The sequence below is a fragment of the Salvelinus sp. IW2-2015 genome, unplaced genomic scaffold, assembly GCF_002910315.2.
Source record: "Salvelinus sp. IW2-2015 unplaced genomic scaffold, ASM291031v2 Un_scaffold16326, whole genome shotgun sequence".
NCBI lineage: Eukaryota > Metazoa > Chordata > Actinopteri > Salmoniformes > Salmonidae > Salvelinus > Salvelinus sp. IW2-2015.
In genome coordinates this window covers 984,895-1,006,068 of record NW_019957535.1, presented here as the reverse complement: position 1 = coordinate 1,006,068, position 21,174 = coordinate 984,895, and the positions used below count along the sequence as shown (strand labels likewise).

Below are 21,174 nucleotides of genomic sequence, written 5' to 3'. Positions count from 1 at the left end.
GATTCAATGTMATTTGTCAAGGTAATGTGGCATGGAATCTACGTGGAAAATAGGTAAARATTTCAACCACGGGGTGATGTCRTCATGGTAACCAAATTTCWGCATAAAATTTGTATAAAATATGTTGAATTTGTACCTTTTAMAACAACATCAGATCTTCAACATTATATCCACTATCAGAAAGAAAAAAGKCTGGCCAGCAGCTCATGTTGGAGAACTGATTTATTTACAGCTAACCTCTGGTCTCCCATCCAGGGTTTTAACCAAGCCCAGCMATGATATTTGTCATTGACTATTATCAATTGTGAGAATGATTGTTGAGTGATCTCCACTTAAAAATGTAATAGATCCACTGTGGCTATGGAAGTCATTTCAAAGGATAAGTTTCACAGAACAAATGAAATAGGACCATACTTTATCAGTCATATGTAATCAATGATGCCATTTAGGCCTAAATACCATTTGCGAAGTCATCAACAGCTATTGTTTCAATTCAACACAGAATTGTAAAACAAATCGAATTCAATTGTATTCGTCACATGCTCCGAATACAACTGGTGTAGACTTTACTGTGAAATGCTTGCTTACGAGCCCTTCCCAACAATGCAGAGTTTAATAATAATAACATAAAATACACAAGAATGGAGCTATATGCAGGGAGTGCCAATACTAGATACATGTGCAGAGGTATTTGAGGTAGGGTAAAGTGTCTAGGCATTAGGATAGATAATAACAGTCAAATAAAGAACAGAGAAGCAGCAGCAAATTATGAATACAATTGTGTGTGTGTGTGTAGGTGGAGGCTGTTGCGGGGAGGACGGCTCCTAACAATGGCTGGAACGGAGAAAATGGAATGGCACTAAACACATGGAAACCATGTTTTTGATGTATTTGGTACCATTCCACTTATTCTGCTCTAGCCATTACTACGAGCCCGTCCTCCCCAATTAAGGTGCCAGCAACCCCCTGTGGTGTGTTTTGTGTGTGGCGGTATGCGTGTTGTGTGTGTATGAAGTTAATTTTTGTGGGTTTTGTGTGGGATGTAGTGTGTGTGATTGAAGTTTTCATACCCCTTGATTTATTCCACATTTTGTTGTGTTACAGCCTGAATATAAAATTGATTAAAAAAAAATTTTTACTCACCCATCTACACACTATACTACAAATTGAAAAATGTTTTTAGAATCTTTAGCAAATGCATTGACATAATTATTCACACCCCGGAGTCAATACTTTGTAGAAGCACATTTGGCAGCAATTACAGCTGTGAGTCTTTCTGGGTGAGTCTCTAAGAGGTTTCCACACCTGGATTGTGCAACCTTTGTCCATTATTCTTTTCAGAATTCTTCAAGCTCTGTCGAGTTGGTTGGTGATGAAATCAAATCAAAGATTATTTGTCACGTGCGCCAAATACAACAGGTGTAGAACTTACAGTGAAATGCTTACTTACAGGCTCTAACCAACAGTGCAAAAAAGGTATTAGGTGAACAATAGGTAAGTAAACAAATAAAAACAACAGTAAAAAGACGGTGAAAAATAACAGTACATACAGTAGCGAGGCCATAACAGTAGCGAGGCTATATACAGGCACCGGTTAGTCAGGCTGATTGAGGTAGTATGTACATGTAGATATGGTTAAAGTAACTATGCATATATGATAAACAGAGAGTAGCAGTAGCGTAAAAGAGGGGTTGGCGGGTGGTGGGTGGCAGGTGGCGGGACACAATACAGATAGCCCGGTTAGCCAATGTGCAGGGGCACTGGTTGGTCGGGCCAATTGAGGTAGTATGTACATGAATGTATAGTTGAAGTGACTATGCATATATGATAAACAGAGAGTAGCAGCAGCGTAAAAGAGGGGTTGGGGGGCACACAATGCAAATAGTCCGGCTAGCCATTTGTTCACCTGTTCAGGAGTCTTATGGCTTGGGGGTAAAAACTGTTGAGAAGCCTTTTTGTCCTAGACTTGGCACTCCGGTACCACTTGCCATAGTGGTAGTAGAGAGAACAGTCTATGACTGGGGTGGCTGGGGTCTTTGACAGTTTTTAGGGCCTTCCTCTGACACTGCCTGGTATAGAGGTCCTGGATGGCAGGCAGCTTAGCCCCAGTGATGTACTGGGCCGTACGCACTATCCTCTGTAGTGCCTTGCGGTCGGAGGCCGAGCAATTGCCGTACCAGGCAGTGAAGACACCTGCCAGTTGGTCAGCACATACCTGGAGCACACGTCCTGATAATCTGTCTGGCCCCGCAACCTTGTGAATGTTGACCTGCTTAAAAGTCTTACTCACGTCGGCTACGGAGAGCGTGATCACACAGTCGTCCGAAACAACTGATGCTCTCATGCATGCCTCAGTGTTGCTTGCCTCGAAGCGAGCATAGAAGTGATGTAGCTCGTCTGGTAGGCTCGTGTTTCTGGGCAGCTTGAGGCTGTGCTTCCCTTTGTAGTCTGTAAAAGTTTGCAAGCCCTGCCACATAAGACGAGCWTTGGAGCCGGTGTAGTACGATTCAATCTTAGCCCTGTATTGACGCTTTGCCTGTCTGATGGTTCGTCGGAGGGCAAAGCAGGATTTTTTATAAGCTTCCGGGTTAAGTCCTGCACCTTGAAAGCGGCAGCTCTACCCTTTAGCTCAGTGCGAATGTTGCCTGTAATCCATGGCTTCTGGTTGGGGTATGTACGTACAGTCACTGTGGGGACGACGTCCTCAATGCACTTATTGATAAAGCCAGTGACTGATGTGGTGTACTCCTCAATGCCATCGGAAGAATCCCGGAACATGTTCCAGTCTGTGATAGCAAAACAGTCCTGTAGTTTAGCATCTGCTTCATCTGACCACTTTTCTATAGACCGAGTCACTGATGCTTCCTGCTTTAACTTTTGCTTGTAAACAGGAATCAGGAGGATAGAATTGTGGTCGGATTTACCAAATGGAGGGCGAGGGAGAGCTTTGTACGCGTTTCTGTGTGTGGAGTACAGGTGATGTAGAATTTTTTTCCTCTCTGCTTGCACTTTAACATGTTRATGGAAATTAGRTAGAACTGATTTAAGTTTCCCTGCATTAAAGTCTCCGGCCACTAGGAGTGCCGCCTCTGGGTGAGCGGTTTCCTGTTTGCTTATTTCCTTATACAGCTGACTGAGTGTGGTCTTAGTGCCAGCATCCGTCTGTGGTGGTAAATAAACAGCCATGAAAAGTATAGTTGAAAACTCTCTAGGCAAATAGTGTCCCGCTAGCTGAATATCCATGCCATCATTCAGCCACGATTCTGTGAATCTTAAGATATTACAGTTTTTGATGTCCCGTTGGTAGGATATTTGTGATCGTATCTCGTCTAGTTTATTGTCCAATGTTAGTTTATTGTCCATTGTCCAACGTTGGTGAGTAATATTGGCGGTAATGGCAGCTTTCCCACTCGCCTTCTGCGGATCTTTACGAGGGACCCCGCTCTGTGTCCTCTGTACCTGCGTCTCTTCCTCTTGCAAATAACTGGGATGTTGGCCTTGTCGGGTGTTCGGAGAATGTCCTGTGCGTCCTGCCTGTTGAAGAWAAAATCTTTGTGTAATCCGAGGGGAKTGATTGCTGTCCTGATATCCAGAAGCTCTTTTTTGCCATAAGATACGGTTGCAGAAACATTATGTTACAAATAACGCTAAAAAAACACCTAATAGCACAGTTGGTTGGGCGCCCGTAAAACTGCTGCCATTTCTTCCGGCGCCATTTTATGATCATTGCTAGACCACCATTTTCAGCTCCGTTCTGTTACTTTTTTATCCTTAAAAATGTCCCAGTTCATAACGATTGCAAGCATGCACATAATATGATGCAGCCACCACWATGCTTKAAAATATGGAGAGTGGTACTCAGTAATATGTTGTATTGGATTTGCCCTAAACATAACGCTTTGAATTCAGGACAAAAAGTTASGTTTTTGCAGTATTATTTTAGTGCCTTGTTGCAAACAGGGTGCATGTTTTGGAAMAWTTTTATTCTGTACAGGCTTCCTTCTTTTCACTCTGTCAATTAGGTTACTATCATKGAGTAATTACAATGTCAGTTTTCTCCTACCACAGCAATTGGTGAAATCCCTGAGCGTTTTCCTTCCTCTCCGGCAACTGAGTCAAGTAGGATGCCAGTATCTTTGTAGTAACTGGGTGTGGTGATACACCATCCAAAGTGTCATAACTTCACCATGCTCAAAGGGATATTCAATGTCTGATTCATTTTATATTTACCCGTCTACCAATAGGTGCCCTTTGTGAGGCATTGGAAAACGTCCCTGGTCTTTGTGATTGACTCTGTGTTTGAAATTCACTGCCTTACTGAGGGACCTTACAATTATATGTACAGTGGGGCAAAAAAGTATTTAGTCAGCCACCAATTGTGCAAGTTCTCCCACTTAAAAAGATGAGAGAGGCCTGTAATTTTCATCATAGGTACACTTCAACTATGACAGACAAAATGAGAAAAAAAATCCAGAAAATCACATTGTAGGATTTTTAATGAATTTATTTGCATAATAAGTTGCATGTGTGCAATAATAGTGTTCATGTGACTTGTTCAGCACATTTTTACTACTGAACTTATTTAGGCTTGCCTCAAGACATTTCAGCGATTCTTTCTTTATTAATTTGTAAAAAAAATAATATATATATATATATAATATTCCACTTTGACATTATGGGGTATTGTGTTTAGGCCAGTTACAATTTTTTTTGAAATTTAATCAATTTTAAACTCTAACAGCTGTAACAAAAAAAAACATTTTGAAAAAGTCAAGGGGTGTGAATACTTTCTGAAGGCAAATTAAGTCTAGTGAGTGTGCGTAGGGTCAGTGCAAGATAGTCAGTCATGATAGTTTGACTATTTAGCAGTCTGGCTATTTAGCAGTCTTATGGCTTGGGGGTAGAAGCTGTCTCGGAACCTGTTGATCTGGTACCGTTTGCCGGAAGGTAGCAGAGTGAACAGTCTATGGCTTGGGTGGCTGGACTCTTTTGCAATTTTTCGTGCCTTCCTCTGACATCGCCTGATATAGAGGTCCTGGATGGCAGGGAGCTTTTCCCTAGTGATGTCCTGGGCTGTCCGCACCACCTTCTGTAGCGCTTTGCATTTGCCATACCAAGCGACGATGCAACCAGTCAAGATGCTCTCGATGGTGCAACTGTAGAACTTTTTGAGGATCCTTCTATTYTCAGCCATTTTCCTTGACTCTGGTTGAACAGTATGTAGATTTTATCTTCATCAATCAAGAAATAGTTGATTGATGACATGCTATACCTGCAACCCTGTCAGATGCATGCTGCATGATTACTGTATGTCTGCCACCTTTGTTACCCTACTCTCATTGTCAAAATACTTCTAGACAGTAGATGTTTACTCTATTCAACGTGTTATAGCTTTTAATAACTCCTCCTTAGAAGAAGGGATCATATGTCTGGCTCGCTAACAGGTCTTGTCTTACGATGACTCACTTGGCAAGAGTGGGTGGGAACCAATTTCACAGGCACTCACAGATTAGCCCTGAAGAGGTGTAAGGTTTTGCTAGATCACAGAGTTTGCGATTGTTCCTACTTGTCCCCTGCCCACTCCCTTTGAGGCTATCCTGTTTAGGCCGAGTACTTGGCTGAGAGCCTGGACCTTGGCTCTCCATGGCGGAAAAAGTGTATCGCTCGGCACTGAGGAACAGGTTTGTGTGAGGCCTCTCGTTAACCACTAGAGCAAGCCCCATCTCGACCCAATGTATCCACTTATCCTGTCATCACCATTCCAGGCAACTTTAAGGCTCATTGCAGGGAAGCTTTGTGCCTCAAAGGGAAACATCACTCCACCTCCCCAACAAGTCACCACCTCAATGTACCCAACAAAGTAAAATAATCACACTTTCTTGAAGCCTCGTTGTTCAAGGTCTAATGCAGCCATAGATAACATATTTTTCTAAACGAATCCAATCTGTTTGTAGTTGGATTTATTGCACCCATTACTGAGATGGTTGTTTCGGTTTAGATGTTCCAGGCAGTCTCATCAGTCAAATGCCTGTACCCTCGTAGTTCTAAATTAACAGTTCCAATTGTTGGATGTCTGTAAATAACATACATTTATTGCACCCGTTACTGAGAGGGTTTTTCCACTCTGGCTGGATTTCAATATACATTACACATCACTTTGCAAGCCAATGCAGCCCCATTGTTGTCTGACAGATAGTGCTCAACTGTCTGTTTAGTAGTGTTAACACAGAAGTGCTATTTCACGACCACTGTCAGATTAAGCCAGTCCACAGCATGAGATCTGTGCCCTTTTGTTCGCTCATAAATGTAGGCCACATCTACTCTGTCTTTGTACATTACATTGCAGAAAGACATGCCAATGAAAGCAACACATTTTAGAAGTGTGTGAATAGTTCAAGTGTAGTTGGATCTACAGTCTCAACTTTTGCAGCATTTGTGACTTTGAGTCCATCTGAGCATAATTAATAGTTGCGTCCTCAAACTTGTGAAGTTAGCTAACATTATATTAAGCTGATAAGGTTCACATGAATACTACAGGCCAAGACTAATTAAACCTCTGCTATCTGACAAAGATTCTTCAACAGTCCCCTTTACTYAAGGTAATAGTGTCGGCCTCCCACTAAACCAACTAGTGATGCTACAGCCTAATTATGTACATTAGTGAGAATTGTGGAGTAGACAGCAGAGGAAAAGCCCATAACATAAGATGCATTCCTTTCAGCATCATCTCAGCCACTGACCTTCCTGTGTATATACTGTAATTGAAGAACTACACTCTTTGAAAAAAAGGTGCTGAGAAGAACCATATAGGCTTCTTCGGTTTGCCCCATAGAGAACCCTTTTTGGTGCTAGGTAGAACCCATTGCAGAGAACCCTCTATGAACGATTCCACCAGTCTTATCAGCCTTGTCTCATAGACTAAACGTAACATAGTGAACGTAAAATATCTCATGATAAGCTGTAGACCAAACTATCGACCAAGAGAGTTCACATCTATATTATTAGTAGCCGTCTATTTACCACCACAAACCCAAGCTGGCACTACGACCGCACTCAACGAGCTGCATAAGGCCATAATCAAACAAGAAAATGCTCATCCTAGTGGCCGGGGACTTTAATGCAGGCAAACTTAAATCAGTTTTACCTCATTTCTACCAGCATGTCACATGTGTAAAAAAAACTCTAGACCACCTTTACTCCACACACAGAGATGATTGCAATGCTCTTCCTCACCCTCCATTTGCAAATCTGACCATAATTATATCCTMCTGATTCCTGCTTACAAGCAAAAACTAAAAGCAGGATGTACCAGTGACTCGCTCAATACAGAAGTGGTCAGATGACACGGATGCTACTCTACAGGACTGTTTTGCTAGCACAGACTGGAATATGTTCCGGAATTCATCCAATGGCATTGAGGAGTATACCACCTCCATCACCAGCTTCATCAATAAATGCATCAACGACGTCGTCCCCACAGTGACCGTACGTACATTTCCTAACCCAAAGCCATGGACTACAGGCAACATCCACACCCAGCTAAAKGCTAGAGCTTGYGCTTTCAAGGAGTGGGACACTAATCYGGACGCAAATAAGAAAGTCCTCTATAACCTCATACGAACCATCAAAGAAGCAAAATTTCAATACAGGACTAAGATTGTATCCTACTACTTCGGCTCTGACGCTGGTCGGATGTGGCAGGACTTGAAAACAATTACGGACTACAAAGGGAAACCGGACGACTGTGTGATCACGCTCTCCTTGGCCGATGTGAGCAAGACCTTTTAAATAGGTCAACATTCACAAAGCCGCGGGGCCAGACAGATTACCAGGATGTGTACTCAAAGCATGTGCGGACCAACTGGCAAGTGCCTTCACTGACAATTTCAACCTCTCCCTGGCTGAGTCTGTAATACCTACATGTTTCAAACAGACCACCATAGTCCCTGTGCCCAAGATAGCGAAGGTAACCTGCCGAAATGATTACCGCCCTGTAGCACTCACATCGGTAACCATTAAGTGCTTTGAAAGGCTGGTCATGGCTCACATCAACACCGTCATGCCAGAAAATCTAGACCCACTCCAATTCGCATACCACCCCAACAGATCCACAGATGACGCAATCTCAATCGCACTCCACACTGTCATTTCCCACCTGGACAAAAGGAAGACCTATGTGAGAAGGCTGTTCATTGACTACAGCTCAGCGTTCAACAAATCACTAAGCTAAGTGTGTGTGTGTGTGTGTCCTTAAGGCAGGGACTTTTTGTCCCGTGACCCCATTTTTGATATTACATTTTTTTTTTCAACCCCACCTTGCAAAAGAAGTGATGTAATCAACGGCCACTGTTCACATTTTTAATTGGGGCTATGACAGTCTATTACAAATCAGTCTGACAGTACTTTTGACAGTATTTCAATCTGAAGGAAGTATGGTTYGAAGTGACTGAAATGCATCAGAAATGTATTGGGAAGTTCAGAAGATCATCATGCAAAAAGTTTGTATGATTTTCAGTGTAGAAAAGAACATCATCATTGATGTTCTTTTCCCCCCCAGTCTGATTTCGTGACTGGTCTTGTCCGCTCTGTTCTAATGAGTTCTTGCACGATGTTCCTGAGGCTTATCTTTCAGTGATGGGTTCATAATATTTTCTAGCTTAAAATGTTCAAAAGATAAAGCTACATTTGTAGGAATAAAACAGAAACCGCTCTGTTTATTACAACCGCTCCTGACATAACCCCGGTTCTATGACCAAAGGGCAATCGTTTTTTCTGAGTTTCTCTCGCGACCCCATTTCAAATCAGGCGACACCACATGAGGTCGCAACCCCTAGTTTGAGAAATACTGCCTTAAGGCCATTACGACTGGTGGGGTGACTTACAATAACAAATCCTGGCACCGGGAGTGTTTCTTGCGCATCAGCTGTAAGAAGCAGCTATCAGGACAGCGTCTCACCTCCAGAGAGAAATACCCCTAATGTCTGGACTGCTTTAGCAACCTCTATGCCAAGAAGTGTGTGGGTTGCACCAAACCCATCACCGGTGAGTCACCCCACGAATATTGTCATTCATTTTCTCACCCTTCAGGCTAAGATTTTCCATGAATATTCTCTATTTATGCCATGCAAATCACACGTTGTCTCTTGGTGTTTGTGTTTGTAACATCATATGTGTGTACTTGTAAGTGTGTGTGTGTCTATGCGTGCATTATTCTGCATAGTGTGCTGTGCTGATACAGTAGGTGTGTTTATATGTGTGCATATCTGTGTCTGAATCTGTGTGGCATTTCTGTCAAGAACCAAGTACATCTCCTTTGAGGAGCACCAGTGGCACAGCRAGTCTTTCACCTGCATGCAGTGCTCCGTGTCTCTAATGGGCCGTGGCTTCCTCACCCAGCACGACGACATCCTGTGCACCGACTGCGGCAGAGAGAAGCTGGTGGACCACTGGTGAGGTCACAACCTTATGACCTTGTAACAATCCAGCAATTAGTCACACCACACTCAAAATATTAMTACTACAACATATTCTGAAACACCACAACAAATCCCTACCCAACAAGAAGTGACAGAAGAAGGTCACGATATTTACCTTTTATTGTTTCATTGTTGTTGTTGTTGTTTCATTGCTAGTGTGATGATTGTGAGGACAGGAGCCTTTGATGTCCACCTGTAGCTTCCCTTTTCAAGAGAAGTAATAGTATTGTTTGCTAAATTAAATGTATAATTTACAGAATAATTTAACTTGTGATAATCTACATGACAAAGGGGTGTAGTTGACCCCAATAATTTTGTCTGCACATTAGTCTGTTCTGTTTGCATGTTATATGTGTTCATCATTATTCACATCAATGTAGTAGTTGTTTTGTAGTAGTTCAAGTTCGGTGACAATCTTTTGTTCAACTAAAAAATGTGACCCTCTTTTATGAATGCCTAAAATTGAATGTATCTGTTGTGTTAAATGAATGACACTGCTTTGCTTTAATTTGATAAAACGTCGTATGGGATCATGTCTCTTGTACTGAAGATTTTGAGGGCTGTTTCTGGTAAGAAACTTGTAGCAATGATGCCATCCAGAGGATGTAACCAATTATGTCAGGTCACACACACAGTGCACTAAACTTGCTGTRAAATAGACACAGTATATACTGTACATAGAAAAGTTGTAAGTCCTCTCTGGCTTATTTAAAAGGCTGAAACACTTTTCAAATAAACATGACATCTTGGAAGAGCACTTTCTTTCCCATATTACAGAAAGGCCTGTTACATYTCTATAACATTCTGAATGTTGGACCTTTCTAAACATACCCCAGTTTATACTGCATTGTTCACCTACTGTTTCCTGACACATTGTCCACTGACCACAAACCAAACACTACAATTCATTTTAAGTTTTRTGGCACGTCAAAATATAATTCCTCAACACACAGATTGTTTTCATCCTTGTAAAACTGTTTTATGGTTTAACTTGTGGTGGCATTGTGCAATTGTACTCCTAGGCTGAGAATAAGTGGTGTAAAATGCTGACACGGMCTTCCTCTCAGGATGGGAGTCACATGATGAGGTCAAACTACACTTCAGATGAGAAGGGATTTCGAACAACACAAGATCGAGGTAAGGACAATTTATTAGAATAAATATGAATAGATATTCATCTAAACCCTGTGAATATACTTTTTCAGTTGATGATAKATTTGCATTATTGTCTGTGTGACAACATTGTGACAACATTGGTGAAATACATTTCCATTTTAAACTTTTTTGGGGTTCAGTTGAAGATCATTGATTGAACATTATTTGCTTTATTTTTTTGTCCAGGGTATTCGAATCTAATATCGAAAACAGCATCAGCAAACACCAACAAATACAGTAGCAATGAGTTTGAAAGCCTTCACGCAAGTGCAAGTCTATGAGAAACTTCCCAACCCTAAAGGAAAAGACAAATTTTGCATCCATAGCCTGGAGTGCTATGACAGAAATATATACATCGGAACCAAAGACTCATTGGTCCAACACCTTATCCTACCCAGCACCAGTGACTCAAAGTACTCCAGTCAAAGTCCTCGGGAGGGGAGGGTGAAACTGCTCGGCTCAAGCAGCCCAGTCACCCAATTAAGGGTGATACCAGTTCTCAATCACCTTCTGGTTCTGTGGGATCGTTCCGTCAGCGCCCTCAACATGTTCTCCCTAGAACCCCTCCCTTTCCTGAAGCGGATCCAACACGTGTCTTTCTTTGACGTGTGTGAATCGGCACGGTCAATCTCATCGCAGTCTGTGTGTGTGGAGCTGGTGACAGCCTCTAGCAGGAGCAGAGTGGTCCGGATCCATGTTGTGGGGGTGGAGAGATGGGATTGTGTTAAAGAGGTGTCTCTACCCCAGGACCCTGTGGCCTTAGCTGTGGATGATAACACTTTGTGTGTGGCCACCAGTGACAGGTATTTCCTCCACGACCACAAGAGTGGAAGCACCGTTGATCTCTTCCCTCACAACCTGAGCAGGCAGAATATAATTGTGAGCACCGCAGGAAAAGGGGAATTCCTTTTAAATGGGCCCGGCTCCTTGGGTAAGAGCTACTGTCATGAAAACAATTACACTCGCACGCAGCACATGCTCTGTGCCTTTCAAAAGAATGCCTGTGGACAAACACATCAGACGCAGACACCTTATAGACAGCTACTTTGTCTGATTTTATAGTCAAGCACTGTGCCTGTACATAATATAAACAACTACACACTAGTAGCTTATAATAAATAATTGGTCATGTTTATATCGCCGGTCATGACGGCAGTGAACACAGAAGGATACAAATCCACTGCTGGGAAAAGTATAGATTTCCTGTTTTTACACATTTACTGTAAGATATCATTATAAAATAATATGTGTTATTTGGTACAGTTTACGTATCTATAGGATATTTGTTGTATAGATGTACTATTCTTTGTTTGCCACAGGCATGTTTGTCATGAAGAATGGCATATGCCAGCGGCCTCCAGTGCAGTGGTCTGAGGAGCTGTTGGCAGCGGTGGTGTGTTACCCCTACATCCTGGCCCTGCAGCCTCAGGCTCTCTATGTCTACAGTATGGTGGATCAGCATCTCAAACAGACTGTGCCTCTGCTTAGGGCCAGAGGCCTACTCTCAACAACAGGTACACTGTAAAACCATCCTGTTATTATCAATCTAAWTCATTGTATAAACTGAATACWGTAGATTACCGTAAAAAAAAACATTGCATTGCGTGAAAATATTCAACGTCTGGGAAATATTTTACGTATTTTGGACATTCTCGTAATATTTTATGTATTTTGGACTTTACCATAAAATATGCTATGTAAAATACCGTAGCAGTTCACTTACTGTATTTGTGAATTTTCAAAATATAACGGCGCTCAAAGAGCATATGGTTGACAAAATCAAAGTACATTCTTTAATGTAAGAAATATGTTATTTGTTGCTGTATTTCCAATGGCTTGTAACTTCCACCCCACAGACAAAAGTACCGTACAGTATTTTGGAGCGCCAAAACCTTTTGACCACTAGTGGGTGCATGGTRTTGTTGTTTCTGGCTCATTAACRTATTTTGAGGCATGCCTTGTGTGCCTTGTGATGTACCAAGAGTGCTGTACCAATTTAACTGAAATGTCGTAGTAGTGTCCTATAAATTAAATGTATATAAGCGACATATTGGAGTTTCCGCAAGTCTTAAACCTTTAATAGTTGAGTATTTGACATGTCCTTTGGTCTGTTTAGCCCTGTCACTATTTGGAAGCCTTTGTTAAGGCCTCTTGAATTGCAAGTGATATAAAATACCAAAATGTGGTCTTATATCACTTGCACTTCTGGAGGCCTTAACAAAGGCTTCCAAACTGGCATTCATTGATATGCTGTAATATGTAAACACATTACCTAGCAGCCAACCCGCTTGCAGCAATTCAATGTAATTACAGTAAAATACTGTAAAATACAAACCCCATTTCCCCACAATTAATTAAATTAATGAATTAACCCATTYGTTCATTCATTACAATTACCGTAATACGATCACTGTAATGCMTTATACTTTTGTTTTACTGTAACTTACAGGCAGCCAGTTGCCTGTAAGTTACCATAAAAACAACAGTAAAAAAAGATCACAGTAACAGTATTGAATACTGCAAAAATACAGTAGGGTAACATACTGTACCTTTTTCTACGGTAATTTACAAGAAATGGTTTACAGTGTATTGGACCAACAAATCGATCAAGCTGCCAACCAATAACACATTTAAATGTTTTTTCATTTAATTCAGTCAGTGCTCATGACAATGTTTAATTGTGGTTATTCTGCATGCTGTGACTTCCACTCTGGTTCAAATACTCTGTTTTGGGTTTCTGTCAGAACAAGTCAATGTTATCCTCTCTTTAGAGGGTGTGTACATTTTTATGGAGAGAGAGATCCTCGGTTTGTCCCCTGTACCATTTGAGGAGCAGATCCAAACCCTGGTAAGGTATAAGAGAGTGGAGGAAGCATTGGGACTGCTTGGTGGAGTTCAAGCTCATCTTCCACAGGTTTCTTACAAGGTAATCACTGACAATAACCAAGATCTCCTTTTGACTCTGAATCAAATTGCCTAACTGAACACCAAGAATAAGAACTGCAACTCTCACGTAATTAATCAAACATGGTTATGACTTTGAAAATGAAAGGACTCAGGYCAGGCAGGCAAGTCGAACCCAGACAATGCAAGCTCTTGTACCCAAGGGTTCTTACAAGGTAAAACACAGATTGTGAAAGTTGAACAGATGATTAATCTCTCATCTTCCTTGACTCTTCCATCCTAGAAAATAAAGACAAAAACTAATCCAACCATTCACATACTACAATAGCCTAATCCCCTGGACTACAAGTTCAAAATTGCATCAGAACCTTATAACTGGTGTGTAGACGGCATTAAATATATTAAATACCCTCATGACATGGTATAAGAATTTAATATTTCATCAGGGTAATCATGTCCATCAGTTATTGAGCTGCACATGGAGGTGTATGATGAAATGCAGCACGCACCAAGGCAACAAATGGTATCAGAGATTTGTTGGAATCATGGTAGATTCTCAAGTTATAGGTCAAGGGTTGAATTGAGGATTCTTGAATGAATAGTCCTTCTGTTCATGACACTTTGTCTGTCTCGAAAGCTTTGAAATCTGGGTTTGTGGGTACTAAATTTAGACATACATTAAACGTGTTGATCTTAAGATTTAGCTGCAAACACATTAAGTTCAGCCCCAGTGAATTGGGAAAAATAAATTGAAATATTTACCAGATCTTAGAAGATAAGTGATATTATTTGATTTTACAAATGTTTCTATTTGATTTGACAGGAGCTGCATAAGATCATCACTTGCATGGATGGATTCACTAAATTCTACCAGGAGTCTTTTTCAGAGGCCAAAGAACTTTTTATGTGAGGACGCTCTTTTTCCACATCTTATTTTCAGTATGGACCCCTAATTTAAAGAAACGACCTTCAATCATAGTAAAAGTAGATCATGTCACTAGCATTATTTATTGCTTTGTTATAACCGTTTGAATTCTTAGTTCTGCTGTCTGTTGACATGTTTCAATAACGTTTCAATCATTCATTCCTGTTTTCGACAGCAAAGGTGAGTTGGACCCTAGAGAAATCATCAGCTTGTATCCGGAGATGGAACCACTCTCTGAGACCTTTCATTCCCAGCTGGTCAAAGTGAACAATGCAAAGGAGCTCTTGGCACTACGGCAAGAGGACAGGACCACATTTCAACCGTATCTAGACTTCCTGGGCGATTTCCTGAGGGTGGTTCGAGGGACGAAGCAGGGAGTTGAGTGCAGTGAGGATATCGATACTGCACAACTGAGAATATACACAGAGCAAGGTGACAGAGAAGACCTGGACGCGCTTGTGTCCTCTCCCAATTCCTGCTCAATCGACAAATGTGTGCCTCTCCTTGAGCTGCACAAGAGGTGAGAATGGGTGGCTGTTCAGTATAAACTGAGAACAACATATTTGAATCTTGCAACGCTCCATTTAATATAATACTGCTAGAATTTCATTATACTGTCATCACAGATTTTTCACACTTGGATTACTCTACCAGAGTCATGGTCACCATATCAAAGCAATCCAGGTAATCTCTGAATTTAGCATTCAATAAATAGATGATTTGCATTTATTTTAACCAGTCTAATCAATAGCATATTCTTTGTATCTTACTTTGTACCATCTTTGTGTTATAAGACAGTGRACAATGATATAATGTAGTTTCTGCTTACATTAGGATTTCAGACCATACTGAAAATAAGATGTATAAAAGTACTGTCATCACAAATGTTATTTGGCCTGGTAGACTCCCGGTAGAACTTAAAGTCCTTATGATGTTGCAGACTTGGGTGAAGATTACCGATGGGCAATATGAAGACAGCTCATGTTCAAATGTGTATGAGCACATTGTGAGAACTCTCAGTCGACTAAAACAGAGAGACGTTGTTTGGACGTTTGCAGACTGGACTCTCCAAAGAAACCAGGAGGTATCTGAGTATCCGTATAGCTCAACTGTAGAGGGCAGAGTTATATGATAAAAAAGTATACAAATATTATAATTAGAATAAATAACATTATTTGATCGGAACTATACCTCATGTTGACCTATTTCAGTGTAATTTCTTTACTGTAACTTTTAAGGTTGGAATACAGATTTTCACAAAAAGAGATCCAGAAGACCAAGACACATTTGCACAGGAGGATGTCCTCGCTTTTTTAAAGAAGTACTCTCTAGCTTTGATGTTGTTCCTGGAATTTTTGGTCCATGATTTGAAAAGCGAGGTTGGTACCACCAGTATATCAATAGCACCACACCACTTTTACCCATAATAAACTGTTGTTTGAAATTAATTAAAGGCACATATTTGTACCCCCCCCCTCTTTTTATCATTTCTCAGGAGGAGAAGCATCATACACTTTTGGCCACCACATATGTCACCCAGATACTCAGAGCCTTGCAGAATGGAAAGGGTACGGATTCAGATGGAGGAATGACCAGAGATAAACTGCAACAGTTGCTGTGGCAGTCTTCCCTCTATGACACCATGACAGTACATGGTATGTGAGTCATATGAAAAGGTATCATGCTTAATGTATGTAGGAAATCCTTACTCGCGTAACTATTTTATCAAAATTACTTAACAGGATAAATAGAACTATTACTCATGTTGCGCTCTAAGAATTATGTAACTTACTAAACTCCATATTCCTTGGGATTGATGTAGCTTCATAAACTTCATATTCATTCATCCACAGTAACAATATTTGTTTTTTCTTCTCTCTAGAAACCTGATTCCCATGGTTAGATTGAATAGTGTATGTGATTATTGTTTTATAATAATATAAGTATGACTGATATTACAGAGGCCATCCGGCCGACAGTCCTGCACATAGAGCAGGCCATCCTGCTCGGGAGAGATGGTGACCACTATCAGGCCCTACAGACCTTGGTCCACAAAGAGAGAGACCTCCAGGTTGCAGGGGCCTACTGCAGGAGGGCTGCTGGATGGCAGGAAAGGGAACTGGAACACACCCTTTTCCTCACCCTGCTCCAGATCTACCTGGGCTCCAATGAGCTAGCGAGTGCAGCTGTGGACCTGTTGAATGCCAATGCTGCTGCTTTTGACCTGGAAATAGTCCTCCAGGTTCTGCCTGATTCCTGGTCGGTTCAGCTGGTCTCCCAGTTCCTGTTGGGGTCCCTTCGAGGGACGTTCCATCAAAGACGAATGGCAGGGGTGGAGAGGGGCCTGGCCCAGGTCGAACTCCTTAGACACAAGTACACTTGGGTGAGCACATGCTACAATATTTTCTCAGGGATGCACTTGCTTTATTTGTCATGGGAATCTTCAGGTATTCATAATGCGGAAGTCGACTCCATTTTTATTAATACATGTTATGCATTGCATTAATATTCATCTCTTGTCCCCTCAGGCCCAAGCCTCAACAAGAATGCTGAAATTGGATAAGGGTCTGGTGTGCAATACCTGCCAGAAGGATCTCACAGAGCCAGAGTTTGTGTGTAGTCTTAGGGGTGAGCTGATACACACTGACTGTGGAAGCTACACAGAGTAGCGTCCACAAATCCAATGCAAGTCATTGGTACCTATATTAGCATTTTCCCATTTCATGTCAAACTTCCTCTATAAGTAGCTTCATTCAGTTACACAATCCATTTTTAGATACTTTAKGATGATTTGGACATAATGCGCGAAAATGATAATAATTATAGGTACCGTTGTTTATTTTATTGAACCTTTATTTAACTAGGCAAGCCAGTTAAGAATAAATTCTTATTTACAATGACGGCCTACCTGGGAACAGTGGGTTAACTGCCTTGTTCAGGGGCAGAATGACAGATTTTTACCTTGTCACCTCGGGGATTCGATCCAGCAACCTTTCAGTTATTGGCCCAACACTTACCACTAGGCTACCTGCCGCCCCAAAACCAATTATTTGCATTGAATTTATGCCACAACTGTTAAAAAGTTAGCATTTGAAACAGTGGCCAGGGAAACAAAACCAAAGCATGGATTGCTGTCATACCTTGTCTATAGACTGCTTACATGGAAAGAAAACTAATATGCCATTTTGCAATTAGGATGAACTATCCCTTTAAGGCAGCAACATTTGACAGCTGTGCAAGGGGTGTGACGACTTCCACTAGGCACTGTGTCTGCTTCTTACCCAATCATTAGTTTCAAGTTTTATGGTGATTTCGCAATCTTACTGGTCCATATACACTGAGTTATACTAAACCTCCTAATATTGAGTTGCATTCCCTTCTGCCCTCAGAACAGCCTCAATTCGTCAGGGCATGGACTCTACTAGGTGTCGAAAGCCTTCCACAGGGATGCTGGCCCATGTTAACTCCAATGCTTCCCACAGTTGTGTAAATTGGCTGGATGTCCTTTGGGTGGTGGACAATTCTTGATACACACAGGAAACTGTTGAACGTGAAAAACCAAGCAGCGTTGCAGTTCTTGACACACTCAAACCGGTGCGCCAGGCATCTAMTACCATACCCTGTTCAAAGGCACTTCAATCTTTTGTCTTGCCCATTCACCCTCTAAATGGCACACAAACACAATTCATGTCTCAATTGGCTTAAAAATCCTTCTTTAACCTGTCCCCTCCCCTTCCTCTACACCAGTGGTTCCCAAAATGTTTCTATTCCCGTACCACTTCAAACATTCAACCTCCAGCTGCGTACCCTCTCTAGCACCAGGGTCAACGCACTCTCAAATGTTGTTTTTTGCCATCATTGTAAGCCTGCCACACACACACTRTACGATACATTTATTAAACCTAAGAATGAGTGTGAGTTTTTGTCACAACCCGGCTCGTGGAAAGTGACAAAGAGCTCTTGAAGGACCAGGGCACAAATAATAATAGTCAATCATTTTCTTTCTTTGGTTAGCCATCKTACATATAAAACCTTATTTGTTAATCAAAAATGGTGAATAACTCACCACAGGTTAATGAGAAGGGTGTGCTTGAAAGGATGCACATAACTCTGCTACGTTGGATTGTATTGGATAGAGTCTCAGTCTTAAATCATTTTCCACACAGTCTATATTTCGTTTTCATGCTAGCGAGGGCCAAGAAGCCACTCTCACATAGGTACGTGGTTGCAAAGGGCATCAGTGTCTTCACAGCACGATTTGCCAAGGCAGAATACTCYGAGTGCAGCCCAATCCAGAAATCTGGCAGTGGCTTCTGATTAAATTCAAATTTTTGCAATTATAACGAGGCTCTCTTGTTCAGATATCGGTAAGTGGACCGGAGGCAGGGCATGAAAGGGATAACAAATCCAGTTGTTTGTGTCGTCCGTTTTTGGAAAGTACTTGTGTAATTGCACACCCAGCTCATTCAGGTGCTTCGCTATATCACATTTGACATTGTCCATAAGCTTGAGTTCATTTGCACACAAAAAAATCATACAATGACAGAAAGAGCTGTATTTTGTCCTTGCTAATGCAGACAGAAAAGAGCTCCAACTTCTTAATCATAGGCTTGTCATCATGCAAGCGGTCAGACAAGTGAAAATTATAGTCAGCGAATTAAACTTTAAGCTTGTCTCTCAATTTAAAAAAAACATGTCAATACTTTGCCCCTTGATAACCAGCGCACTTCTGTATGTTGTAAAAAACACTGCCCATATAAATTCATGATGCAGAAAATAGACAAGAGTTCAGGGGCCTTGCTTTAACAAAGTTAATCATTTTCACTGTAGTGTCCAAAATGTMTTTCAAGCTGTCAGGCATTCCCTTGGCAGCAAGAGCCTCTCGGTGGATGCTGCAGTGTACCCAAGTGGCTTCGGGAGCAACTGCTTGCACACGCGTTACCACTCCACTATGTCTCCCTGTCATGGCTTTTGCGCCATCATTACAGATACAAACACATCTTGACCACCAAAGTCCATTTGATGTCACAAAGCTGTCCAGTACTTTAAAAATATTCTCTCATGTTGTYCCGGTTTCCAGTGGTTTGCAGAAGAGGATGTCTTCCTTAATTGACCCCCCATAAACATAACGGACATATACCAGGAACTGTGCCAGGCCCGCCACGTCTGTTGACTCATCCAGCTGTAACGCACTGGCTTGTATGCGAAGCAGTAATTGTTTCAAAACATCTCCTGCCATGTCACTGATGCGTTGTGAAACAGTGTTGTTTGATTAAGTAATTGTCTGTATAGTTTTTGTTGGCTTTTTCCACCAGCATTGTCCCAGSCATATCTGTGGCAGCAGGAAGAATTAAGTCCTCCACAATAATATGGGTCTTGCATATCCTAGCCACTCGGTAGCTCACCATATAAGATGCTTCTAGCCCCTTCTTATTAATGATATCTGTTGCTTTTATACATGTCTTACTCCTCGAAAGTTGTCTTTATTCTTGCTCAAAAAACTCCCGTGGMTTATTTTTCAAATTGTCATGTTTCGTTTCTAAATGTCTGCGCAAGAGTGAAGGTTTCCCGCGAGTGAGTAACAGTTTATGTGATTGGATGCTAATGATTTGACTAGGCTACCTGTATTTGACATTGTGCTGTTATTTCCTTGAACAGTAGATGGTTTAATTTTGTTTTTGGCAGTGAAACGAGGATACTCAGGCGAGAAAAAACTCACCCAAATGTATATCTCGTTGGAAAATATAAATGTACTGTTTGAAAATGTGAAGAAAAATGTTAAAATATCAAATTTTAAATATGAATAACATTTTTATTTGGCGTACCCCTGAGGGCATTGCGCGTACCTACCCCAGTTTGGGAATACCTGCTCTACACTGATTAAAGTGGATTTAACAAGTGACGTCAATAAGGGATAATAGCTTCCACCTGGATTCACCTGGTCAGTCTATGTCAAGGAAAGAGCAGGTGTTCTTAATGTTTTATATACTCAGTGTATAATATTTATTGTGTACTAACAGTGTCTGTGGACTCAGTGTAGTACTCCAATTTAAGGACCATTCACCAGACGCATTCCCCAATTAGAATAATGTAAATAAATGGTCTAAATAACAGAATTATACAATAACTTGTTTGAGGAAAAACACCATTGCCCATGATACAGCAAGCAATGCACATGTTCACTGTGGTATGTCTAAACCATTTCCTTTACAACCATAGACATAATGTTAATCCACATTGAGGACACTSTGGGACATACTGTATTCAATGATCAGACTGATATTTTGGGATGTGGAAACCACAAAGGGTAGAATTTGGCCATCATGTCCTGCTCTAGGTCTCCACCCTCAATTTTCCACTGTGTACATTTACATATGAAGATGGAAAGAGAATGTTTGGTGTGTAAACAACCATATGCATGTCAGAGATTGTCACAAACGTGGTACAGAGCTGACCAAGGCGCAGCGTGAGTTCCACATGTTTTTAATTCACAGTGAAACAACAAAACATCCAAAGAACGTCAAATACAGCGCACACATAGGCACTAACTGAAATAATATCCCACAAAGCAGGTGGGAGAAAGGGCTTCCTAAATATGATCCCCAATTAGAGGCAACGATTACCAGCTGCCTCTAATTGGGAACCATACAACTCACCAACATAGAAATAACATGACTAGAACACCCCCCCTAGTCACGCTCTGACCTAAACACC

General features: G+C 41.3%; 1 protein-coding gene across 1 annotated transcript; it reads left to right on the top strand.

The window, feature by feature from the left end:
• The first annotated feature begins 10,552 nt into the window (after positions 1–10,552).
• Positions 10,553–20,251, top strand: si:ch211-266g18.9 (transforming growth factor-beta receptor-associated protein 1). Its single transcript, XM_024146245.2, has 12 exons — positions 10,553–10,613; positions 10,818–11,562; positions 11,951–12,145; positions 13,403–13,557; positions 14,359–14,441; positions 14,636–14,980; positions 15,087–15,144; positions 15,401–15,544; positions 15,699–15,839; positions 15,956–16,115; positions 16,422–16,843; positions 16,989–20,251. Exons 2-12 carry the CDS (start codon positions 10,875–10,877, stop codon positions 17,127–17,129), a joined length of 2,532 nt encoding a protein of 843 aa, XP_024002013.1. The 5' UTR covers positions 10,553–10,613; positions 10,818–10,874; the 3' UTR covers positions 17,130–20,251.
• Positions 20,252–21,174: the final 923 nt, after the last annotated feature.

Excerpts from the sequence above, each read along its gene's own strand:
- si:ch211-266g18.9 (XM_024146245.2), top strand. The coding sequence starts at position 10,875 with ATGAGTTTGAAAGCCTTCACGCAAGTGCAAGTCTATGAGAAACTTCCC. Across the intron at positions 12,146-13,402 it reads AGGCCTACTCTCAACAACAG|AGGGTGTGTACATTTTTATG; the intron begins GTACACTGTAAA and ends TCCTCTCTTTAG. Across the intron at positions 15,145-15,400 it reads ACCATATCAAAGCAATCCAG|ACTTGGGTGAAGATTACCGA; the intron begins GTAATCTCTGAA and ends ATGATGTTGCAG.